Consider the following 24,980-nt stretch of genomic DNA (forward strand, 5'->3'; position numbering starts at 1 on the left):
AATGGAATTGAGGGAATTTGGGGGTGTTGAAAAATGTTCTAAAACTTAGCTTTGATGACGGCTGCACATCAAACTAGAAATTTACTAAAATGTGTTGCCGACATTTACATTGGGTGAATTTTATGGCATGTAAATTATACCTCAAAAGAAAGCTTAAAAAAAAAAAGATTACAAACAAAATTAGGTTTGTATAACAATGATAATAGACTTTAAGGGAAAAAAGAACACTACTTGAGAGAAAGCGGGTGTTATGGAATTAGAAAACATTGACTCCAGCAGGGAATAGATAAAAATTTGGATAGTATATGTATCTGATCATAAGCTCTAAAAACACATTAAGCGAAAATTGACAGAAATATAAAGAAAACTAGAAAAATTCTCCACAATTGTTGGCTCTTCAACACATTTCTCAGTAATGATAGATCAAGTAAGATAAAAACATTCCAGTGAGGATATAGATCTCAACAAAACAATTAACAAGCTCGTTCTAATGAACACAAGTATAACACTGTACCCAGCAACTTCAGAATACACATGGTATTCAAACACAGAAGGTACATTTACAAAAGTTGATGACGTGTTGTACCTGTAAAACATATTTCAAAATGTTCCAAGAGACTGATACCCTACAGGACTTCCCTGGTGGCACAGTGGTTAAGAATCCACCCTGGTCTGGGAAGATCTCACATGCCACGGAGCAACGAAGCCTGTGCACCACAACTACTGAGCCTGTGCTCTAGAGCCTGCGAGCCACAACTCCTGAACCCCATGCGCCACAACTACTGAAGCCCGCACGCCTACAGCCTGTGCTCTGCAACAAGAGGAGCCACCGCAATGAGCAGCCCTCGCTCGCCGCAACTAGAGAAAGCCGCGCAGCAACGAAGACCCAACACAGCCAAAAGTAAATAAATAAATAAATTTATTTAAAAAAATGATTGATACCCTACAGATCACTTTCTTTGACGATAGAGGAATAACAATTATAACAATGACAAAAATCCTATTCCAAAATAGCTCCTGGGATAAACAAGAGGTCATAATGGAGACTAGAAAAATCTTTGCGTGAATGAACATTAAAATTAAATGCTATATATCAAAACCCGGGGGGTGAAGTTTGAGTGGTATTTAGAGAAAAATAAAAGTATAGTCTTCAATGCACACCTTAGAAATCTAGAAAGTTTTAGAATTCATAATTATCCAACCTAAGAAGTTAAAGAAAGAATAAGACATTAAGCCCAAGTAAATAGAAGGAAGAAAATAAAGAGAAGTGGACGAAACAAAACCAAACCGACCAACGAGAGGATCGACTAGGTCAAAAATTTGTTGAAAACATGAATAAAATCATCAACTGGCTGGCAGGCTTGACCAATGGAAAAAAGTGAAAGTGTAAACCAACAATATTGGCAATAAAAAAGGGGCCTAACCACTGACGACACGGATGCTAAAATGCCGATAAATGCCAATAAATGTGAAAACTAGGAGGGAACGTACAAATTCTTAAAATACGCAACTTATCAAAACTGACACAAGAAGAGATAGAAAACCCCAACTGTCCCATAACCATCCGAGTCATTGACTCGATGAAAAACCTGCCCACAAAGAACGCACCAGGCCTAGGCGGCTTTACCTCCAAGTTTCCCCAAACGCTCAGGGGAAGAGAATCCTCCCCCTATACGGAATATTCTAGAAGATGGAAGAAGGGGGAACACTTCTCAACTCGTTCTGTGAGGCTCACGTACATGGGCTACCATAACCCAACGGGGACACTGTGAGTACACATCACACCCACAAATGTGGACAGAAAAACTCTGAGGAAAATATTAGCTGGAGGGTTTCAGCAGTGTGTAAGGAAGCTAATACAACGTGAAGGACTGGTGTGTGGCGGGGAGAGGCCAGAGGCCACATAGATGTCTGGAAAAATAATCTAAGCCCAAGATGATAAAGGCCTGAACCCAGCGGGGGCGACGCGCAGCTGGCGTGCAAGGGTGAGCCGCTTGGAGGGGCTCTCGGGGTGGTGGCAGGAGCAGGGGGTGTGGCTGGGATGACTAGGACTCCGGGTCCTGCTTTTAGGCCTGGTGGGTGGAGAAGTCTGGGAGGGGGACAGAGCAGGAGGACGGGGGTCTGGGGCAGACGCCAGGTCCTGGGTGACCGGGCCTACCTGGTCCAGGGCAGGGGCTGGGGAGCCCGGGCTGGGGGGCATTCCTGTCAGGCAGAAAGGTGTGCCTGGCTAGGGTTCTAGGCTGGGGGGCGGTGGAAGGAATGTCGGGGGGCTGGGGGGGCCCTTCCCACCCACAGTCTCTGAACTGGGGCCTGGAAACCCAGGACTCCCTGTGTCCGGCTCTGAGCCATGAACATTTCCGGCAAAAACAGAGAAGAAAGAAATTCTCCCAGCCCACTGTGTTCCTCATATCAGCAAAAGCAGTGTGAGCTGAGCTTGCAAAATAAACAGGGCTCAATGTAAACACTGCAGCAGGTCCTGGGGACGGAGCTAAGAATACACACTGGGGGAGGAAGGTGGGAGCCGACTTCTCCATCGGGTCCCCAGAGAGCCGCAGGGTCCCTGCCCCGGAGCAGCCCTGACGGGGAGGGGCCGGGGCGCTGGGGGCCGCGTTCTCAGGACCCGTCCCAGGGCCTGGCGTGTCGGAATCTGACCGCTGCCGCCCGTGGACCTTACTGCTTGCCCTCACCTTGGCCCTCAGTGCTCCTGCGCGGCCTCTTCTCAACCAGACCCCTTCTGTTTGGGCAATACTCTCCTGCTTTCTTCTGTCTCTCTCCACCTCATCTCCCCTTCTGTCTGTGGCTTCCGCCGGGACCAGCGCTTTACCTAACCAGCTAACTAGGCAACCGCTCAACCTCTCCGGGCCTCAGTTTCCCCACCGGTAAAAGAGACTTCATTTGGGCAAACGGGTCCTTGCCAGGGTAGAGAACGCAACGCGACAAAGCAGTTCAAGCCCTCTCCTCGCACAGCTAAGGGGGCCAGCGGGCTCCCCAGGCCAGCGGGCGGCAGGCTGCGGCGGGGGAACTCTGTGTCCGCTCCCCATGCCCCCGGAGCGAGGCAGGCCTGCACAGCCAGCCCGGGCCAGGGACGGGGGCATCCTGAGGGTGGGTGGGGGGCTCTGAGCAGGAGTGCGAGCTGCAACGAGGCTGCAGGACCCCGGAGAGAAGGAAGTGTGGGGGGCCCTCCAGCCCATGTGGCCCCTGGACTGGACATGGGAAGGAGACTCCTCGCCGGGAAACAGAGGCCCCCCTGCACAAGCTGAGCTGGCCTCCCCCACCCCCGGTGACTCCCTGCAAGTGGACAGCCCGGCCACTGACCCTCAGAATGACCTGCGCCCAGGACAGGGATGGGGGCAGCCGCTGTGCCCCCCGAAGTCCCCTCCCCCTCCTCTCCAAGCCCCTCGTCCTGTGGCTGAGTGAGCCGCCGGGCCGGGACCGCCGTCACCGCGGAGGGCCTGAGCTGAGATGAGGAAGCAGTTGGGGGCCAGGCTCCCTTCCGGCCTGAGGCCAGCCCGGTGGGGTTGGGGGAGGTCCGGGGCTCCGGCTGGGGCTGGCGGGCCGGCTGGCACTGCCACCACTGCAGGCCTGCTGGGCTTCCCAGGGCTGGACGGCTGCTGGATTTCCTGCCCCCAACTTCCCTCAGTCAGCAGGATTGCGAGGGGGGTTGTTTATGGTCCCGATGGCTGCGGTGATAACGTGGGGCCTGGGACACGCCACTGTGCCCTCTGGGCCCGGCGGGGCCCTTTCCCAGGGTCTGTCCCCGAGGGGGGCATCGGCTAGCGGGGGCGGGGCTGGGCAGGCTGAGCTGGACGCCGGCCCACGGCAGCCTCTGCCCGGGTCCAGCACGTGTCCACGGGGCAGAGATTCAGCGTGGAGCACGGCCTGCTCCCTGCCTTGAGACCTGGGGGCATGACTGTGCCTCTTGGGCGGAACCAGCTCCTGGGAGGCAGGACGGGGACGAAGGCGACACAGAGCCCATCTCCCTGAGCGTGTGCGGAACATCCGGAATACTTGCTGCCCAGAAACGGCCCCTGTCCCGGGCGCAGAGCCTGACGGTGGAGGCCACCAGGGGCCTTGCTCCCAACCTTGCCCCCAGGGATCAGGGACTCCAGAAAACCCTTCCCTTTGTTGTTCAGATCTGAAGAAATGTGGGCCCATAATTCTGTATCCCCAAGGCCAACGTGGGCCGCACCTCAGCCCGCCACACCGACCCTGGCTGCACAAGGGCTGAGCCCTGGCTCTCAGACCCCCACCGGCGGCCAGATGGCTCCAGGGAACCCCGTCTCCTACCCTTCATCACCCCCAGAGGACACCAGGCTCTGGTTTAGGTTTCAAGGGGTGGCCTGTCCGGAGGAACAGTGGGCAGAGCCGTAAGAGAGGCCCAGGACAGTGGGACAGGGGACAGAACCAGACCAGGGCAGGGACTTGAGGAGGGGTAAGCACATTTGGATGACAGGGCAGCGGGGCGCTCCCAGGGCTGCTGGGTGGGGGCCGGCTCACGCGCCCATGGGCCACCACGACCCCTGCCAGCGGCGGGGGCCAGTCAGTGAAGGCTGCCTTGGCCAGAGCTGGGCAAGGAGGCGGGGGTGGGGGTGGGGGGCCCTGGGTCCTTTCCCCGGCTCTACCTCTGCATCCGTTGATGTCTGGAAGCCCCGCCCCACCGGTCCCCCCAGCCGGGTGCCTGGTCTGCTGTACTGGGCGTGGCCACCTGCTGCTTATCCCGGAATCTGCCAGCCCCGCGTCCCGGGTCCCACACGAGGAGACGAGTGAAAGCCAAGGACGGGTCACCAGAGAGGCGGAGTCCAGGCCCCAGAGCCTCTGATGCCGTTCAGCCTGGGGAGCTGGCCGTTCCTAGCTTCAGTACCCATCCTGCCAGACAGGGCATCTGCCACTGGACCACCTGCCTGGGCACAGGAGAGCCACCAGGCCCGCCGAGGCCTGCGCTGACCGAGACGGGCCAGCCCTCCGGCGGGGTCAGGGTGTTGGCGTCACACAGCCCTAGAGGACCAGGCCCGAAGTGAGAGCCCCCGTGGGCACCTGGACAGTGGCCCTCCCCCACGTACAGGATCGTGGCCCATACCCGCCCAGGCCAGGGAAGACTGCTGGTGGGCAGAGGGTCGTCCTGCAGGCCCAGGCCAGGGTGGGTGGGGCAGGAACCCGGAGCTGTGCCCCTGCCCGCCTGCCCAGCTGCAGCAGAGATGGACACGGGCCAGAGCCAGGCGTTGCCCAGGAAACCGAGAGTCGGACGCATCCCTGCTCAACCGAAATTCCTCTATTTTTAGCCCCCCGGCTGCTTTCAGATAAAGTCCATGTAGATGAACGAGCTGTTCGGCAAGATAACAGCCTGCTCCAAACCACGGAGACTTCAAAGGGCGCGGGCCGCCCCCTCCCATTCCACAGATCCTCCGAGGCTCCCAGGATGCCCTGGGAAGGGTTCCGGAGCTGAGAGGCGGGGCCGCGGGCACAGAGCCCGGCGGGCACTGGGGTGTCCCGGCCACCGAGGCTGCCGGTGCCCTGGAGTGGAGGGGGCACGGCGTCCACGTCCCACCGGACAGCCAGCAGGGCCTCGGCCGTCACTCCCCACCTCCCTTGCTGTCAGGACCCTGCGGAGGAGGGTCCTGGAGCCCACACCCCCTCCTCCCCACTTGACGCACCCTCGTGTCCCTGTCGGCACCTCTGAGTCCCTGAGTGCAAGCGGGCTGGGGGCTGCCAGTGGACAACACTGCCCACCTCAGCGTGCACCGGGCGGTCCTCAGCTATGCCAGGGAGGAACTGTGGGCACTCGGTGCCACTTGCCAATAATGATGCCACTTGTCAGAGGTCTAAGACCAGCCTGGCCTTCAGCATCCTCCTCCCGCAGGGACCGACGCCCAGTGCACATGAGAGAGGAGCTGAAGCCCTACGTCAGGGAGCCCACACCGAGCACAGGTGGAAGGAAGGAAGGAAAGAAGGAGGGAGGGAGGGAGACCCCAGACACCTAGGGCACCATCCAAGCCCTGCACGCTCAGGACAGAGCTGGAGAGTGAAACGCCGCTGTGGACGGCACCGTCTGGGCCCCAAGGCCGCTGCCCGCCGCCCGCCAGCAGCGACGCCACGTGGCCTGCGAGAGCTGTCGTGGGCTTGGGCGCCTACCTTGTCCTCCACGCGGTTCAGGCGGGCACCGATCGTGTTGCTGCCTCGGTCCTTACTCTTCTCTGTGGGGTTAAAGCACCCAAGTCAGGGACGCCTGGGCTGGCATATGGGGAGGGGTGGGCAGGTGACCCCAACTGGGCTCGGGGAGAAGGGCGATGGGGGTGAGGGAGTGAGGGTCAACGGCCCGAACTTATGGGAATGTCTCTTAGAAGCTCTTCTGTGCTGAGAACTTCAGGGGCGGCAGTGGGTGGGCCGGGCGCTGGCTTGCTTGTCCCCACTCCACTCTTTCCGGTTCTGTGACCTCCGAGAGCCTCAGAGGACAGGCACCCACCCTGCCCGGGGGCTGCCTGAGATGGTGCCCGCTGTACAAAGGTGACATTCCGCCCCAAGGGGGTACTTGCTCTGGCCGGGGAGGCCTGTCGCCCCTGCGGCCCCTGCCGCCCTGTCCCTGAGTGAGCTGCACCTCCCACTTGAACTTGGGCTAGGGCAACCCCGAGGAACTGGCCTGGCCCTGCCCCCCCTGGTGTGACCCCCTAGCCCCCCCCCGGAGGACATGAGGCCGAGCCTCAGAGCTGGAGAGCAGCACCCTTCTTGCTCCCCAACGCTCTAGCTGGCTGCTCACCCCCCAACCCCACTCCCAGGCCCCCGCCTTCCCAGGGTCCTGGTCACATTTCCACACTCACATCAATGGCCTAGAAAAGCCCGCCATTTGTAAGGACGCACGCAGGTTCTTGCAGTAACTGAAAATCCCTTGTAAATCATATTTGAAGCCAATTTGCTTAGGGTGGGTCTGCCTGCCCCCCTCTCTGGATTTCCTTGTCAGACATGCGCTTTCTGATGGTGGAAGAGGCAGGCGTGGGTGGAGGGATGGTAGGAGGGTGCGGCCTGGGCTGCCACGCCCAGGGTGTCTCCATGCAGAAACCCACCTGAGACGGAGATGAAGAGGGAGGGCTTCCCGATGGACTGGTCCAGCCTGGGGGGGAGGGAGGGAGACGGAGACCGGCTCACGCTTGGCCGGGGCACCGCACGGACATCTGGCCTGTCGGTGGGTGGATGGGCTGATGTGCCCAGCAAGACAAGCTGCCCGCCCCCTCTGGGGCCCGCCCCTCGCTGCCACCCAAAAACCAGCCAGGTGCCTGCCAGGTTCCAGAGGCCCATGCTCCCAAGGGGGCTTCGGGGGGCGGCGCTCAGAGGTGAAGGGCAGTGGTTGGGCTGCTCCTTTGTCACCCTCCCTGGGCACAGCAGGGTGCCAGGATAGCCCAGTGTCCTGAATGTTCCAGAGAGGCAGGCCTGCAAATGGGCCCTTCCGGGGCAAGGCCAGGTCACTGGGCTGGGTGGGCTTCACGCCCCTGTAGTAGGTCAGCGACAGGGGCGGGGGCAGCCTGAGCCCCTGGCCTGGCCTGTGGTCAGGACAGGCACGTCTCCCAGCCACACCCTGCGTCGCACGGAGCTCCGTTCCCAGGCCAGCCCACCGTGGAGATGCAGCTGGTCTGAGCCCACGCAGGCCCCCAAGGACCACGCTGCTTCCATGAGGATGAGCTCTGTGGGCCCCAAGTCAGAAGCCAGAGGACGTCGGCTACCAGGGGTTGAGGTGCTCAGCTCCCAACTGGTAGGGCCTCTCCTGGAGGGGCTGTCTCCTGGGGCTGGACCTGGCCCCTGCTCACAGGGTGTGTGCTGGGCTGTGAAGTGTCCAGCGTCTCTGAGGCGTGGCCATGTGTGGAGTGAGCCCCCGCCCCTACCCCGCCCGCTCAGATCCCCCCGCCCCCCGGGCCCCGCCCCCCGGGCCCCGCGCCCACCTCCTCTGCAGCTCCTTGATGCGCACCATGAGGTTGAGGTGGCCCTGGGAGTACTGCTCGATGACATCCCGCACGTCGTAGGGCTTCCGTGCTTGCTGCGGTGGGAGGGAGAGAGTCACGCTGCGGGCGCAGCGTTAGCGCGGTGACTGCGCCCGCCTTCCGTGCTCTTCCAGGATTTAAGGAGCTGCCCGCGTGGCACCACGGGGCGGGCCTGGATCAGCGCACATGCAGTGGCCGGGCTCATCCTCCCCGGGAGCTGGGTGACCCTGGGCCGGTACCTCAGCCTCTCAGGGCCTCAGCTTCCTGCCCGCTCACCCGCAGGGACCTGCCCACTCTCCCTTTCCAGGCCGCCGGTCCCTGTTTTCAAGCTGCCTTGGAAGAGCTGGCCCAGCCGAGGGCCTGGGGGCGGGGGGCCAGCATGGCCGCCAGTCACTGCGTGGAGGGCACAGCTCCGTGCGGCCACCGCCTGCCTGGGCCCCAGGCTCACCCTCCGCACGCTTGTCGGCCGGCGCACCCACTGCTCTTGGGACGGGGAGGTGGCCCACCCCACCCCCTTCCTAGGCAGTCCCCTGAGCTGAGCAGGGGTGGCCCCGGGGGACAGGCCTCCTGCTGGGCCTCCCAGGCTGCCTGGGAAGGGAGGTTGGTCCCACGGCAGGCCTGCGGCCATGGGGGCAGGGAAGGGAACCCCAGAGCTCCAGGCTCGGCGCCAGCCCTGAGCCCATAAATGCCTCCGGGGCTCAGGTAAGACCACAGCAGAGAGAACGGGGCTTCTCACGACGTCAGCAAAACGCCCAGGGAGCACCGGGCTGGCCGTGTCGGGGTCTGATGGCCCAGGAGGCCCTTCGCCCACACAAGCGAGCCAGAGCTGCGTGGGGATATAGGCTACTTCTATTGGGAGAACCGCGGGGAGACGGGGCTGGGGGCCCCAGGTGGTCTCATTAACCCTGAAGGACCCACACTAGTGATGGGCTGGGAGGTTCCTGCCTCTTGCTGGGGAGTGTAGGGGGCCTGAGAGACACGCCAGACAGCTGGCAGGCCAGGGCGGGGCCGGCGGGTCAGAGGGAGAGAAGTAATAAGGCACAGAGGCCCGTTGAGGGTCAGGGCCAGGTCTCAACCCCGGGAGCCCCAGGGCACCTGTCCTCCCTGCCCACCTGAGGCCTCCTTCTCCTTGGGGTGCCACCCCAGAGACTGGGGCTACCCCAGGCTAAGGGTAGGGCCACCTCTGCCTTCCAGAAAGATGGGGTTCCCCTGAGGGCAGGGTCCTGCCTCGATCTCTGGGCACCCTTCAGACATGTCCAGGGGCCCTGCCATCGATGCTGGCGGCTTAACTATGTTCTCGCAGCTCCCCACATCGTCCTGGACCCCAGGAACCCTGGGGCAGCGCAGAATCCTCCTCCCTGTCAGGGACTCTGGGCACAAGAATTCCAGGGGGTTCCTGCTCCCTCAAGATCCACCAGGCGGGGCCCTCACAGTAACACCCAGCCCCGCTTTGGGCCCCGGGACCACCCCGTGTCCCTTTGTGGCCTACATGCCGAGGCCCGTGGTGGGGTCTCAGGGTCAGGAGGGGGCGGGACTCTGGCAGGCTCGCTGACTTGCCACACACTGTGGCCCTTAGCTACAGGCTAGTGGTAATACCCCAGGGCTCAGTTTGTCCTTCTGTGAGTTGGGGATGCGGAGTCCTCTGGCTGGCAGGGAGGGAGTGGGGATGAAGTAAGATGGTAGGTGAGAAAGGCCAGCGGGTCCTGAACTGGCTCTTGCCAGGAGAGCCCGAGGTGGCCGTGACAGTGTCTGCGGCCGAGCCCAGGGTCTGCACTGCTGTTCAGCGCACACGCCACTGAGTTGTGATCTTGGCCTCCTGTGAGCTATACTGGGCACCTCCAGGCCGGCTGGAGCCGTCTGGGGTGGGATCAGAAGAGGGGAAGTCTGGGTTCAGAGGTCAAAGTGGGGCAGGCCTGGCCTGGAATGGAGCGGGTCCTTGCCCTGGTCCCCCAGACACCCGGGGAGGTCCCGGCCCACAGCGTGCAGGGGAATCTGGGCACCTGAGCGTGTTAAGAGCCTCTGTGTGCACGAGTGGATACGGATGTCCCCGTGGGAAGGCATAAGAGTACAGGTGACAGGTGTGTGTGTGCCCGGGCACGCCTGTGCTTGTCTGCAGAAGCGGGGGTGCGGGTGGGGTGGGGCTCGTGAGCAGGCCCCCCACCCCCGGCCTTGCCTTGTCTAGGGTGTGGACCACAACAGGGTAACCGACGCCCGACTGACACCCAGGACCCGTGGTACGGTGGGGTCCCAGACCCCCTGAGACTCGTCTCGGAGCTGAGAAGTTCACCTCCCGCCCCCCAACCAGGGTCTGCTCAGAGCTCCTGGAGGCCTTTGTCGAGTGGTGGCCTGGGGCCTGGCTGGAGACATCATCTCAGCTTTCTCTCTAGAGCTCATTTCCTTGGCAGCAGCAGGAGCCTGAGATGAGCCGAGATAATGCCAGGCTGTCCAGACTGACCGCCGGTGGACATGCGAGTTCAAGGCAAACGTGAAGGGCTGAGAGGCTCTGGCTCCTCCGGCCAGACGCAGGGGCGGCCAGCTGGGTACTTATCGGCAGGCGAGGCGGGCAGGGGGGCCACCCGCCACTTCTGCAGCCCCTGAGGCCAGATGGGGGTGGGCGTGCAGCAGACAGACAGACGGGCTGCTGCGGGGGAAGGGACGGCCTCCCTGACAGCTGGGCCTGGGTGGGGGGCCGCCCCTGGAGCCCCACAGAGCCCCTCACTGCCAGGGACTCGTCCACCGCTTCTACGTCCGTGCGTGGTCCCTCCTTCCTGGAGGCCTCCTGCTGCCCCAGCTTCTGGCCTTGCTCAAACCAGGAAGCTCCCGGGAGCCCCTCCACTCAAAGGGCCCCGCCCAATTTATTGAAGGCCCCCCAGGGGTCCTGCGCCGAGGGGAGGGGCAGGGAGCAGGGGAGGTGAGGCTGCCCAGCCTCCTTCCGGAAGCCTCCAGGCCATTCGCAGGACCCTGGCCTGTGTCCTGAGGCAGAAAAGGAGACCCTCGGCCTGGAAGGGAGGTCAGCAACCAGTTGTCTTGCCTGCATGTCTGTGACGGGCGCTCACCAGCGTCCACAGCTGCTCCAGCCACTGTGGCGCCCATCTGCCCAGGGCGGCCTGTGGTTCTGAGCTGGAAGCTGCTCACATCACCCCCAGAGCTGGGCCTGCCATGAACCCCAAGGTTCCGCCTGCCCTGCTGGGTGCCCCAGACCCTGGAAGCAGCCCCCAGGAAGCCTGCTGTCCACCCTGGCACGGCCCTGCGTGGCCCAACAGTGCCCCAGGCAGAGGTTATGGCCTCTGCCCTGCCGGGGCCTGCTCTGGAACGCTGGTGGCCCAGCTGCTCAGGCTGGGGACCATCCCCATCCTGGAAGAGTCCCCGCTGACCCCTCTGCTCCCCAGGTTGACGTCTGTGGTTTTAGACGTCAGCACCAACGGCCCTCGAGTGAGGGCGACACATCGTGGCCCTTCCGGGGGCCTCTTCTGCTCTTGGGAGCAGTCCTGCCCAGACCTGACCCCCGAGGGGGGTCCTGCCATTCCTCCTCCTCCCTCCCCAGGAGGCCAGCCCGCCCTCACCCAGCGCCCCCTGAGCTCCCTGCTCCACCAAGCCACCCCTCTGCTGGTACCGCCAGGGCAGCGGGCCCTCGGGGGAGGAACAGCCACAGAACCCAGACGCCCTCTGTCCGGGGCCGTCGGATCTCGCCCAGAACACTGCTGGGCAGACCTCCTGGCGCCGGCCGACAATAGCATTCACCACGACTCTTTGTTTCAACAATGAGGAGTCCCAGGCCCTGGCGGGAGCCTTGGCACAACTTGGCCCAGTTTGGTGGGGAACGGCCCCCCTCCAGGGCTGCAGGCAGACAGACGGGCAGGCAGCAGGATGCCACCGGGGACTCTGTGTGCAAACCACCCAGCCAAGGGGGCCGCGGGTGCTGCCGGGTAGCCGGAGGAGCGGGGCGGCCGGGGCAGGGCCTCACCAGGGCTGTCCTTGGGGCCGGGATCGGTGGCGGTCGTGTCATGGCAGAGCCAGTGTGAGGGCTGGGCACCCGTGGACGCCGTCCTGGGCCAGCCCCTTGGGCTCCTGCTCCCACTACCGGCGGGGGAAGGGTTCTTCCCCAGGGCTGCCAGGGGGTGGGGTCTTTCCAGAACCCCGCACTGAGTCTGGCTCTGTGGCCTGGGCGGTGAGGGCTCTGCTGAGGGGGCTGGGACGAGCCAGTGTAAAGCCTTCAGCCTGGGGTGGGAGGTGCGGCCCGGAGGGGGCTGGCTCTTGTCCCAGCCTCGCTGTGACCTCCCAGGGGCTGTGAACAAGCCCCCCCCCCCCCCAACCTCCCCTGCTTGGCGAAGCAGGCCCAGGGGATGTGGGTATTGGTTGGCTCTGGGCGACCCCCAGTCCTGGCTCCACCCCCAGTCCTGGCTCCACCAAGGACTCACTTTTGAAAGGCACCGGTGGCCAAGCCTTCTGGAAAGAGAATGGCCTCCCCCAAGGGTCCCTGCTTCCTAAGGTTCCATGTTCTCAGAGTCAGGGCTGAGCTGGGCCCCACTCCTCAGACGGAGGACGGTCCCCACGTAGGAAGGAGGGCACCAAGCCTGCCGCCAGCTGGCTTCCTCTGCGGGCTCCCAGGGGCTGCAGGAGACCCACCCCTGGCAGGAGTGCTGATGGGGAAGCCCACAGTCTCCAGCCCCGCCCAGCCAGAGAGACCCTACCTCTCCCTGCAAAGGTGGGCCACCCCGGGGCACAGAGCAGGGCTGGGTCTCCCCTCTGTTCCGACTCGCACAGGGTGGGCGAGGGGGACAAGAGCCCTGAGCCGGCCTGGGACAGAACACTTCCTGCCCAGGTGACGCAGGGCGGGCTCCGCACCCTCCCTGAGTCACTCCCACTCCTGTCTGGTGGGGGGTGGGAGGGGCCCATGAGCCCTCGGGCTCTGCGTGCCTCTGGGCTCTGCGCCGGGCCTCAGGGTCCAGGCCGATCAGGGAAGTGTCCCTCCAGGGTCTGCTGTCTTGGGGACGAATCCTGAAGTCATGGCAGGGTGTTTGACGGGTGAAGGGTCAGGTGTCAGATATGGCAGGGTATGGGGACCCCGCAGCCTGCGCTGTGGGTGGGAGAGGGGCTTTCAGGGTGGACCAGAGCAGGAGGGCTGAGTACAGGACTCACCTGGAATTTCTTCTTGGCCACAAAATACTGCATGCGCCTAATGACCTTGATGGTGGCCCGGTGGTGCTCCCGCAGCCTGCAGTGGAGAATGGGGAGGAGGGCGTGAGTGCGGACCAGATGGTCATCCCGCGCCCACCACTCTCAGAGGCTTCCCAAATGTGCCCCCCATCCCCGGCAAAGGGCTGGGCCTTTCCAGAAACAAGGAGAGTGATCGACCCCCTCCGATGGGGATCTGCAAGCTCACATCCTGGTGGCAGGAGGAGAGGCTGAGGCCAAGAGGCCTTAAATTAGGGGGATGACCCTAGAGGGACCCTCGCCTTGCTTGTCGCTCAGAAGTGGGGGAGGAGTCAGGGTCCCGAGTTGGCAATGGCTCTGCCCCTCACTCACAGTAGAGCCGCAGAAGCTCCTTTCTACCCTTGGGCCTTCTGGCTGCTCACTAGGAGCGTGGGGAGGGGTACAAACAGATGACAGCTAAGGTCCTTTCAGCTGGAAGGTTTTATAGCCCGCCCACTGGTACCCACTTGGAAAATACAGGGCTGCCGGACAAATGAGCCAGGGATAGCTACCACCTGAGCCACCCTGCTAAGGAGACCGTGCGGTATCCCCTCTGAAGTTCCTTCTAGAAACATCATTAAAAAGGGAAACACAATCGTTGAGATATATATATATATGTTCACAGGAAAAAGACCGGAAGGAAATACATCCACATGGAACCAGTGGGGATTTTCCTTCTGCCTCTGAGGCTTGCATCTGACCAAACCTTCTGCTGAGAACACCACCACAGCTGTGTGATGGCTTTGAGAGCGAGGAAGACTCCAAGGGCTGAGATCCCAGAAGAGAAACGAACTGGGAGAGCCCACGTGCGCGTTTGTGCGTTTGTTGTGTGGGGCATGCTAGCCGAATGGGAGGCAGGGGGCTCCCTGGGCCGGCAGGAGTCCAGGGCTGCAAAGACATCCAGGACTTGATGGGCCAAGATCCTGGTGAATGGGGGGCCTCAGGGAAGGAAGCCCCCTTTCACGCAATTTCCCCTTGAAGCATTTGTGAACTAAGCCGCACAGCATGGGGTGAGATTCTGAGAAACGGAGCAAGAAGCAGCTGCTGGAAGGATAAAAGGCTAAGCAGAGGCCTCCACAGACTCACGTCACTGGGGAGAGGAGAAGCGATTCAGAGTCACCAAGGAGACGGGGTCCTGGCAAACACCCCAAGCTTTGAGATGAGAGCCCCCAACCCTGCCATAGCCTCAAATCAGCTCAATCCCCACCTGGAGCAAGGTGCGCTGTCCCGCACCTGTTGCACGCCAGAGAAAACGAATTATCTGTAGGGATAAGATCACGGAGCCTCTATTCTGTTTTTAATACGCAACAGACTGAAAACAAATGGACAAAACAGACCACGGAAACAGATCTAAAGGTGTGGTAGATTGAATGCCTTAAAGACTGGTAGCTCTTGCATCAAGAGATAGAGTTGGTTTTCTCACTGCTTGAATTTGGGCTGACCTTGACCCTTATTGTGATGAAGAGAATGCTGGGGAAGTCCCACTGTGTCTAACTTGTGTGCTCTTGGAATGTGGTCGCTTGAACCACCTGAGCTGGCTGGCTGGAGAGGCCGCGTGGAGAATCATGGTGCTCTGGCCAAGAGCCAGCACCAAGCAATAGGCATGTGAATCGAGGCCATCTTTGACCCTCCGGCCCTGATAAGCGTCCAAGGAGACTGCAGCTGTGAGAGTCACCCCACGCAGAGCCAGCAGGACAACCTCCCAGCTGAGCCGAGCCCAGATGGCTGACCCACAGACTCATGAATAAGGAAAGAGCTGCAGTGTGAAGCCACTAACTTTAGGTGTGGTTTGCCATGCTGCAATAGATGAAAAGAAATTAGGACCCCAAAGTGGGGTACATCATACCAAAATCCTGAAACGCATAGTGCTGGTTTGGGGACCAGGCATTGGGCAGAGGCTGAAAAAAAAAAGGCCTATTGTAAGATGCTGGACTTTGGACAGGGTGCTGTCTCTAATCGCATGAGACTTTGGTGTCTCTTGGAGGGGTGAGTGAATTTTACTTTGGGGGGAATGTAAAAATTTATGGCCAGAGGGTGGGCAGGGGGAGGTTAGAGATGGGTGTAAATCCTTTGCAGTTCCCCCCAGTCGGAGTTCCCCCCAACTATTTCCATCATCACGGAATGCTGCTGCCATGTGGACATGTCTGAGCTGGGCTGCTAGAAAAGCCACGTGGAGGAGAGCTGAGGCACCCTGGCTGACAGCCCAACAGCTCCAGACTCCGGAGGCTAGCTGAGACCACCCAGTCACCCCCAAGCTGCCGCTGGGACGAGCCAGGTGAGACCAGCCAGGTGAGGAGCCCAATACGCTGACCCACAGACTCAGGAGCAAACAGTTGCATTGGTTTGCTTCAGAGTTTTTAGATAAGGACTTGAAAATAACCTTGATAAGTAGGTTCAAGAAAATAGATGACAAGATGGAGAATTTCACCAGAGAAGTAAAATCTCTATGAAAAAGAAAGAAAGGAAATTCCAGAACAAAAAGGACCCTCATGGAAATTAAGAAATGCAGTAGATGAATTTGCTGGCAGAGGAGAAGAGAATATTTGTGAATTGGAGAAAATAGCCAGGTTAGAGTATGGAGGGAAAGTAGATTAAACATCTAGGAAAAAGTGCAAGGCATAGAAGATGAGGTTAGAAGTTCTAATACACGTAACACCTTAGAAGGACAGGAGGCGAAATGGAGAACAAATCATTTTGAAGCCTCAGTGGCACGGAATTTTCCCCAAATGATGGAAGACATCAGGCCACAGATCCAAACGGCTCTTTGGATCCAGCTGGAGAGAGAGACAAGGTACAACAGACCCAGGCCCATCGGAGTAACCCTGCTGAAGACTGCAGGGAACATTGTAGAAGCTCTGAAGTCAGGGGGGTGGGGGTGAGAATGATGACACATCATCCTGATGGTTGACTTGTCAATGGAAAGGATGAAAGCCAGAATGACATCCTTAAAGTGCTCAAGGAAAATTCCTACCAACTTAGCATGCTATACCCCGTCAAATACGTTCTTAAAAATGAAGGTTCAAGTGAAATAATCCAGTCACAAGAGGATAAACTCTGTATAGTTCCACTTGTATGAGGACCTAGAGTCATCAAGTCTACAGAGACAGAAAGCACGATGGTGGGGCTGGGCCTGAGGGGAGGGGGATGGGGAGTGAGCATTCAGTGGGGACAGGGTGTCAGTTTGGGAAGATGAAACAGCTCTGGAGATGATGGTGATGGTTACACAACAACGTGAATGTGCTTAATGCCCCTGAATGATACAGTTAAAAATGGTTAAAATGGTACATTTTATGTTATGCATATTTTCTACAATAATTATAAAAAAAGAAGGTGAGGGCTTCCCTGGTGGCGCAGTGGTTGAGAATCCGCCTGCCAATGCAGGGGACACGGGTTCGAGCCCTGGTCTGGGAGGATCCCACATGCTGTGGAGCAACTGGGCCCACGAGCCACAACTACTGAGCCTGCGCGCCTGGAGCCTGTGCTCCGCAACAAGAGAGGCCGCGACAGTGAGAGGCCCGCGCACCGCGATGAAGAGTGGCCCCCGTTCGCCGCAACTAGAGAAAGCCCTCGCACAGAAACGAAGACCCAACACAGCCAAAAATAATAAATAAATTAATTAATTTAAAAAAAAAAAAGAAGGTGAAAACTAGACCAAGAGAATTCACTGCTGGGAGACCTGCACTGAAAGAACGACTTAGGGGTCTCCCCAGGTAGAGAGCAATGGTCCCAGAAGGATACCCAGAAATACAGGAAGGAATTAAGAATGTAGAAAAGGACAGATATGTGAGAAAGTTTAAGTTAGTAAATTAAAGTGGCTGAAATAATCGCGATAGTGTCTCCTGAGGTTTAAGGCATAGCTACAGCTAAAAATACATGATAAGAATAGCATAAAAGGGAGGAGGCATCAGTGGAGATAAACAGTGGTGAGCACCACGTGTTGTCAGGGAAACGGTAAAAGTGCTCATCTGAGGTCGACTCCAGCGAGTCAAGGATGTGTGTGATAATCTCTAGGCAACCACTGATGGAATAATAAAGGACTGTAGAATTAACAAGCTAATAGGGGATAAAAATTAATTAATAACAAGTTTTGATTAACCCAAAGAAGCAGGAAAGGAAGTCAAACGGAAGTGATGGGACAAATGGGAAAAAGAAAAGTGAGATAGCAGATTGCATGCATTGCAGAGGGACTAAATATTCCAATTAAAAAACCAAGATCGTCAGATGAGATTTAAAAAAACAATTTGATGTTGCCTATAAATATACTGAAATAGATCGGCATAGAAATGTTGACAGTAAAAGGATAGAAAAAGACATACATTGGCGTTGCCCAGTGAAAGCTAGTGCAGGTAAACTAATATAAGACAAAGAAGACTTTAAGTATTGCCAGAGATGAAGAGGGGATATTTCATCATTTAAAAAGCGGTCAAGGGAATTCCCTGGCAGTCTAGTGGTTAGGACACCATGCTTCCACTGTAGGGGGCAGGGGTTCCATCCCTGGTTGGGGAACTAAGATCCCGCATGCCACGTGGCAAAAAAAGAAAAAAAAAGTGGTCAAAATTTGGTGGGAAGAGATCAATTTTAAATCTGTATGTGCTTAACAACATAAGCTTCAAAATATGTAAAAGCAAAAGCTGGCAGAACTAAAGGTGAAAGAGAAAATCCACAGTCATGGTGGGAGATTTGAATGCACCTCGGTGGGTAACAGATAGAGGAGCTGTGAAAACATCTAAAGAGAGACGCGTCTGAATGAACCGAGGAGGAACTTGATGTGATCAACGCTTACAGAACACCGTGCTCAGTGCCCAAAGGGCATCTAAGCTTCCCAAGCACACAGGGAACATCTACCAGAAGGGACCGTGTGCAGGGCTTGAAGAGCAAGTCCCAACAAATTTCAAAGAAAGTAAGTCACATGTGTATGTTCTCTGACCACAGAGAGATTACGCTAGGAATGAATGAGAAAAAGATAACTGGAAAATCCTTAAGTGTTTTGGAAATTAAATATCTCAAGGATCGAAGAGGAAATCTGATAAGAATTGAAAAATACTTTGAATTGAATCACAATAAAACTGTTCCGTATCACAACTTACAGCTAAAATAAGTGCTCGAGGTACCATGAAATAGTGCTTAGAGGAAACTTTGTGATCTTAAATCATATTTTAAGAGAAGAGGAGAGGCCAAAGTCTGTCTCAAGAAGTTTAAACGATAGTAAATTAAATCCCAAGCAGGTAGATGGAAAGAGATAATAAAGGTAAGAGCACAATTCAATGAAATAAAAAATGAACATTTCGTTAAGGAAAATCAACAAAGCCAAAATTTGATTTTCTGAAAAGACTAACTAGAGATATTTTAAGAACCTATTTAGAGGATATTACGTACAAAAATCATCTTGATAGTTTAGGTAAAATAGATTAATTCCTAAAAACACCACAACATATAAAAGCAGACGTAAGAAGAAACTTAAAAATCCAAATTGCCCAATTTTAATGAAATAAATTAGATTTGGAATTTACACACAAAAAAGCCTTAGGTCTAGATGACTTCACCAGTAGATTCTTCCTTAAATGGGAAGAAATAATACCAATTTTATACAAATCTTTTTAGAGGATTTTTATCAGTCAGTATAACCTTGATATCAAAACCCAACAAGGATGTTTCAAGAAAGAAAAGTCACAGGCCAGTCTCTCTCGTGAACATGGATGCAAATATCCTACCTGCAATACCAACAAATCGAACCCAATGCCATATGTAAAGATAAATGATCGAGTGTAGTTCAATCCAGTGACGCAAGGTTGGTTTAGCAGCCGAAAACCAATCAACATTATTCACCACATCAACAGAACAAGTAAGAAAACAACATATAAGCAACTCAAAAGATGCAGAAAAGCATGTGATAAGACTCAAGACCCGTTCATAATTAAAAACACAACCCTTAGAGAACTAGGAATAGGAGGAAACTCCATTACGTAAAAAACAAACACAAAAGCAAACAGAATCTAAGCAAACGTCATGCTTAATGGTGAAATACTCCTCCTGAGATGCGGAGTAAGACAAGGATGTCCGCCATTACCGTGTCTACTTAATATTATCCCCAAAGTCTCAGCCAGTGCATTGGGTGACGGGAGGGGGGAAGGAAATGAAAGATACAATAATTGGACAGGACAAAGTAAAACTTTTGTCATTATTTGCAAATGACATAATCACATATGTTAAAAACCCCTTCAGAATCTTCAGATACATTATTCTATGGCTAAATGAATTTAGAAAGAACACCGGTTTTAAAGATGATATACAAAAAGCAATGGTATTTCTCTATGTTAGTAACAAGCAACTAGAAAATGAAATAAAAAGATACCAGTTGTAACAGCATCAAAACCCATAAGATACCTAAGAATAAATCTGCTGGAGGTGAAGACCTCTACACAGAAACATACTAGACATTAGTGAGAGAAATTAAAGAGGCCCTAAATCAGTTGAGGGCTACAGAATACGTTTATAAATTGGAAGACTCAATATGTGTTAAGAGGTGAATTTTGAGGTATGTATGGGTCAAACGTACTTCCAATCCATAGCAGAGTGCTTTCATTGATTCGGTTCCGGGGGGCACAATTTTCAAGCTGATTCTAAAATATTGGTGAAAAAGCAAAGGGCTAAGGTAGACAAGACAATTTTGAAGAACACCAAAGTTGAGGACTCACACTGCCAGTTCAAAGGTACCGTAAAGCTACAGCGATGAGTAGAGTGTATTAGAGAGATGTGGTGTTAGAATACGCTTTTAACGCAGCCGTGTTGGGTAGAGGATAGATCAGCCGGACACAATAAAACATTCAGAAGCACAGACACGCATATGTGGTCACTGTGTTTATAACCGAGGCACTATTGCAATCCAGTGGGGGAAAGAATGTTCTCTTCAGTCAATGGTACTGGGACAATTTGGATAGCTGTATGCAAAAGATATGAAGCATGATCCCCGCCACACAGCCGTCACAAAATTAATTCACGTTAGATTTTAGATCAAAGCGTGCAGGCAGAGACCATCAGACCTCCAGAAGAGAGCAAGAGAATATCTTTATGACCTTGGAAGATTTCCCCAAACACAAGCAACACTGACAACAACAAAATTCGACAAATCGCCCTTCCTTAAAATTAAGACCTTCTAGACATCAAAAGACATCATTAAAGGAACGAACAGATGCTCTACAGGCCAGGAAAGGATATTTTCTGGTAAAGGACTTGTAGCCAAAATATACTGAGAATATGCCTACAGATCAGTAAGAAAAAGACCACATGATTTAAAAAGATGATTTGAACAGGTGCTTTTCACGTAGGATGCCCAAATGTCAGTAAGCCCATGAGAAGGCGCTCAACATCATGACCTATTAGGGAAATGCAGATGAAAACCCGAAAGGGGTACCCGTATACGCTCGCTAAACTGGCCAAACTTAAAAAGGCTGACAGCATCCAGCGTCGCAGACGCTGTGGAGTGACAGACGCCCGTGCGCTGCTGGTGGGAACGTGTGTTGGTTCACTTTGGAAAGCTGTTTGGCTGTAGCCCTGGGACCTGGCATTTCGTATTCTCCAGATACTTAACCCAGAGAAACGAGTGTTCACGTCCACCAAATATATCTATCAGAATCTTTAGAGCGGCTTCCCTCATAGGAAGGCCAGCCAGTGACAAAGCTGTATGCAAATACGGTTCCGCGCAGGCTCAAGGACAGGCAAGACTGTTCTACGGTGAGAGGAGCCAGGATAGGGGTTACCTGTGGCGGCAGGGGTGGGGGGCGTCGGGGAGGCTTCCCTGGGGAGGCGGGAAGGAAACTGCTGGTGGGACAGAAGTGTTCTATGTCCCGACCTCGTGGGTTTTTATGTAGGGTATATATACGTAAAACTAAGCTGATCTGTTCCTGCAGGACTCGTGCACTTTACAATAAATAAATCATACCATAGTTTTTATAAAAGCCTTTCAAGATAAGCAGCTTTTAAAGTTCTCGGGGACAGGTGGTTTCTACTTAGCCCAGAGTTGGCCACTTTTGAGCGCAGAGCATATGAGATGCTCTCCAGTGAGACAAAGGCCCCCCATGTTACTGGACGTTACTGGACGTTACTGGACAGTGGGCCAGGCCCATGTGCAGAAGGCACTCAGGCCTGGTGACACTCATGCATCTACACGGGAGGGGGCGGCAACTTACATACTTCAGGACACACGCGTGCGCGCGCGCGCACACACACGCACGCACACGGGCTTGGAGGGGGAGCCAGAGCAGGCTACGGGAGGCCCTGAGATTCCTCCTCTGGGGCTTGGGCCACTGGCCCCATGAGCCCCTCACCCCCGGCCTGAGCCCCGGGAGGGGACGTCCCCTGGCCTCAGGTTCCCGCCTCTTGCAGTCCCCCCAGGTGGTGTGTGAGCAGGCGGTGGCCGGGCCCTCCACAGGTGCCCCACTGGGAAGGGCCCCACTGGCCGTGCCCGCCGAGGCCTGGACGAGGCCCGAGGTTCTCAGATCCCACTTCACTTGAACAAAGGACCACACCCAGTGACTGCCCCAGTGGCCTCCAGGGGCTGCCGCCACCCTCGTCTCTGCCAGGTCCACGGAACAAAGCCATGGCCTTTGCAACCAAGCAGCCCCCCAGGCCGACGGGAAGCCAGGGCTGGGGACACTGGGGCCCGGCCAGCTCCGCTCAGGCCTGCTGCGGCCTGGGCCCTGCTCTGGTGACAGCCCCATGGCCAGCCTCTCTGCTGGACACGAAGACTCTGCGGTCTCTGGGGAAGGGCCTGGCTGGCCCCTCTCTCTGAGGGCCTTCTCCTCTCTCCAGGCTGGGCTTGGCCCGGGGAGGGCGTGAGTGCCCTTTTCTGGTGGCTCCAACACCAGGCAGGTGGGACGGGCGGTAGGACTCACCTTGGGCACACTGAGCCCCGCAGGAGAGCGCGCGTCCCCTTCCCTCTGTCTGAGAAAGGAGGCACCCTCCGCCACCCCTTCGACAGAGAGAAGGACCCGGATGGATACTAGATTTTTATCAATGCTTTTCCCACATCACTTGATAGGATCCTGAGAGTTTTCTCTGCGGCCTGTGGATGTGATGGGTTCTGTTAATGGAATTCTGAATATTGAACCGGCCGGGCTTATCTGGAATAAATCTCACTTGGTTGCGGTGTTTCATTTTTTTATCCATCATTATAGAGTTGGTTGTTCTCTCTCAATAACGTAGAAAACCCCCGGGAACCCACTGCTCAGAATAAAAGCTAGACCCCGACAGCCCCCAATTCAACCATCCCCCTGCCTCTGCCACCCTGGGGAGCCATCGACCTGAATCCATGTCCTTCACTCCTTGCTCTCCTGATTATATAACTTTATCACACTTATATATATCCAAAAAATGGCATATATTTTTTATTTTAGTGATTTAAACTTTATAGAAACGTATTATGCTTTTCCCTGGGCTTATGTTGCCAAGACCCGCCCCCACGGTTGTGAGTCACCCTGGTCCGTTCGTTTTGACTGGTGGAAAGGACACCTCTGTGTGGACACTCCAAGTACATTCACTCTCCCTCCTGGATGGGCACGTGGCTCGGTGAGGGCAGGACGACACGCACTCCTGGTTACCTTCTCCGGCTGGGCACGGACTGGAGCTTCCCCAGGCTGAGTACCCAGGCATGCCACAGCCAGGTCATCGGTATGTGAAATTGCACCTTACAGGTGATGCCGCGCTGTCCTTCAAAGTGGTGGCTCTGCTAAGCGTCCCACTAGAGGTTCAGGAGAGACCCGGGGCCCCACATTGCCCCACATCCCCGTCTGCTGCCCTAGTGATCAGGCTTCGGGATTTACGCCAGATGAAACCAGTGTCAGCGATGCTCTCACACACTGACTGGCCACGTGTCCTCCACTGTGAAAGGCACAGCCCTGGGCCATTTTTCTGTTCAGTTATTTGTGCACCTATTGATTAGTTTGATGTAAATTGTCTGTCTTTCTCCCTCCCTCCCTCCCTCCCTTCCTTCTTTCTTTCTCCCTCCCTTCTTTCTTTCTCCCTCCCTCCCTCCCTCCCTTCTCTCTCTCTCTCTCTCTCTCTCTCTCTCTCTCTCTCCCTCCTTCCCTCCCTTCCTATCTCTCTACCTACCAACCAACCAATTCTTTGTCAATTCATGTATTGGGAATACATATTCCTGTATTAGGCAGTAAAAGGCTTCCCAAAGATGTTCTCATCCCCAGAACCTATGAATATGTCACCTTACGTGGTACAAGGGACTTTATGGATGCAGTTCAGGTGCTGCACCTTGAGATGGGTAGAGTATTCTAGATTATCCAGGTGGGCCCGATTAGACATTTGAGTCCTTAAAAGTGGGGCCTTTCCCAGCTGTGGTTGAAAGAAGCCGTGACTGTGGGAAAGAGGCCAGAGAGCAGCAATGTGACGGCTTTGAAGGTAGAGGAAAGGGCCAAGGACCCTTTAGAAGCTGAAAAAGGTCAGGCATGGATTCTCTCCTGGGGCCTCCAGAAGGAACCAGCCCTGTGATACCTTTCAGACCCTCAGGCTGTGTGGGACTTCTGACCTACAGAAGAACCAAAAGAGGATAAATGCATGCTGTTTGAAGCCACTAGGCTTGAGGGAATTTCTTACAGCAACAATAGAAAACTAGTGCAAATCCCACTTTGAAAATTATCTTTTCACTTTTTTAAGGTGTCTTTCAATGAACAGAAGTGCTTATTTTACAGAAACAAATTTATTAATATTTTTCTTTCATAGTCAATGCTTTTGTGTCTCATGTGAGGAATATTCCTTTATGCTAAGTTTTGAAAGATACAAACTAACATACTTTCTAATGGTTATAAGCTTTGTATTTGACATTTCATTCTTAGGCCCATCTGGAGTGAATTTTTGAATATGGTGTGAGGTCGGGGCCCAACCTCACTTTCTCATTCTGAATAATCACCTATTCCAGCGACTGGCAATGCCATTTTGATCACACTCAGAAACCTCCCATTTGTGCAGGTCTTTTCTGGGCTCTCTGTTCCACTGGGCTAATGAGCGATTCCTGCACCCACACTGCAGCATCTGAATCACTATGCGTTACATCATATGTCCTGGTACCTGGAAGAAATGGTCTTTCCCTGAGCTTCTGAAAAAGGTCTTGGTATTTGTGGCTCCTTATTCTTCCACAGAAATGTTTGAATCATCAGATTATGTTTCATGGAAAAAAAAAAACCTATTGGGGTTTTTATTGGAATTATACTGAATTTATAGATGAAGGAGGAAGAAATGAATTGACATCTTTATAACACTGTCTCTTATTTATGAATATGGTATATCTCTCCCTTTATGTAAGTTTTTGAAATCTCTAAATAAAGCAAAAATTTTGTTCTTTAAAAAAAAAACTAACAAAATAGATAAAGCTCTGGTGAGACTGAGAGAAGATAGAAATAAAAATATTATGAAAGAAAATAAGGAAACATTACAAATAGGGATTTGAAAGCTAATAAAAGAATATTCTCAACAACTATATGCCAGAAACTTTGGAAAACCTAGACAGGAACGGCTGTATTCTCAGGAAAATATCTAACTCAATAGAACGGACTCAGGATGGAATAAAACATTTGAATAAGCCTACAACTACTAAAGGTATTAAAGTGGTGGTTAAAATATCTTCCCACAAGGAAAAGCCAGGGCCAGATGGCTTTATCCCAAATTGTACTAAACTTTCAAGGAACAGATCATCACAATTTTATACAAACATCTTAAACTGAATGAAAAATGAAAACATGTCAAAATTTGAGGGATGCAGCTAAAGCAGGTCTCAGAGGGAAATTTATAGCATTCAATGACATAGTAAAAGAAAAG

At 54.8% G+C, this 24,980-nt stretch overlaps 1 protein-coding gene across 4 annotated transcripts in view; it reads right to left on the reverse strand.

Annotated features, from left to right (window-relative positions):
• KCNQ1 (potassium voltage-gated channel subfamily Q member 1) overlaps window positions 1-24,980 on the reverse strand; it is a 348,762-nt gene that overhangs the window by 64,281 nt on the left and 259,501 nt on the right. The window contains exons 12-15 of one of the 4 annotated variants that reach the window (XR_012333661.1): window positions 13,104-13,179; window positions 7,952-8,020; window positions 7,056-7,102; window positions 6,130-6,191 (exon numbers count right to left, since the gene is read on the reverse strand). Coding sequence is in view for 3 of the 4 variants with exons in the window: in XM_033861431.2 (XP_033717322.1) it covers window positions 6,130-6,191; window positions 7,056-7,168; window positions 7,926-8,020; window positions 13,104-13,179 (346 nt within the window). In the remaining variant the exon portion in view is untranslated. Of the gene's footprint in view, window positions 1-6,129; window positions 6,192-7,055; window positions 7,169-7,925; window positions 8,021-13,103; window positions 13,180-24,980 lie in introns of all 4 variants that reach the window. The other 3 variants (XM_033861432.2, XM_033861431.2, XM_073809353.1) reach the window with 3 other exon arrangements.

Source organism: Tursiops truncatus, chromosome 8, assembly GCF_011762595.2.
Source record: "Tursiops truncatus isolate mTurTru1 chromosome 8, mTurTru1.mat.Y, whole genome shotgun sequence".
Lineage (NCBI taxonomy): Eukaryota > Metazoa > Chordata > Mammalia > Artiodactyla > Delphinidae > Tursiops > Tursiops truncatus.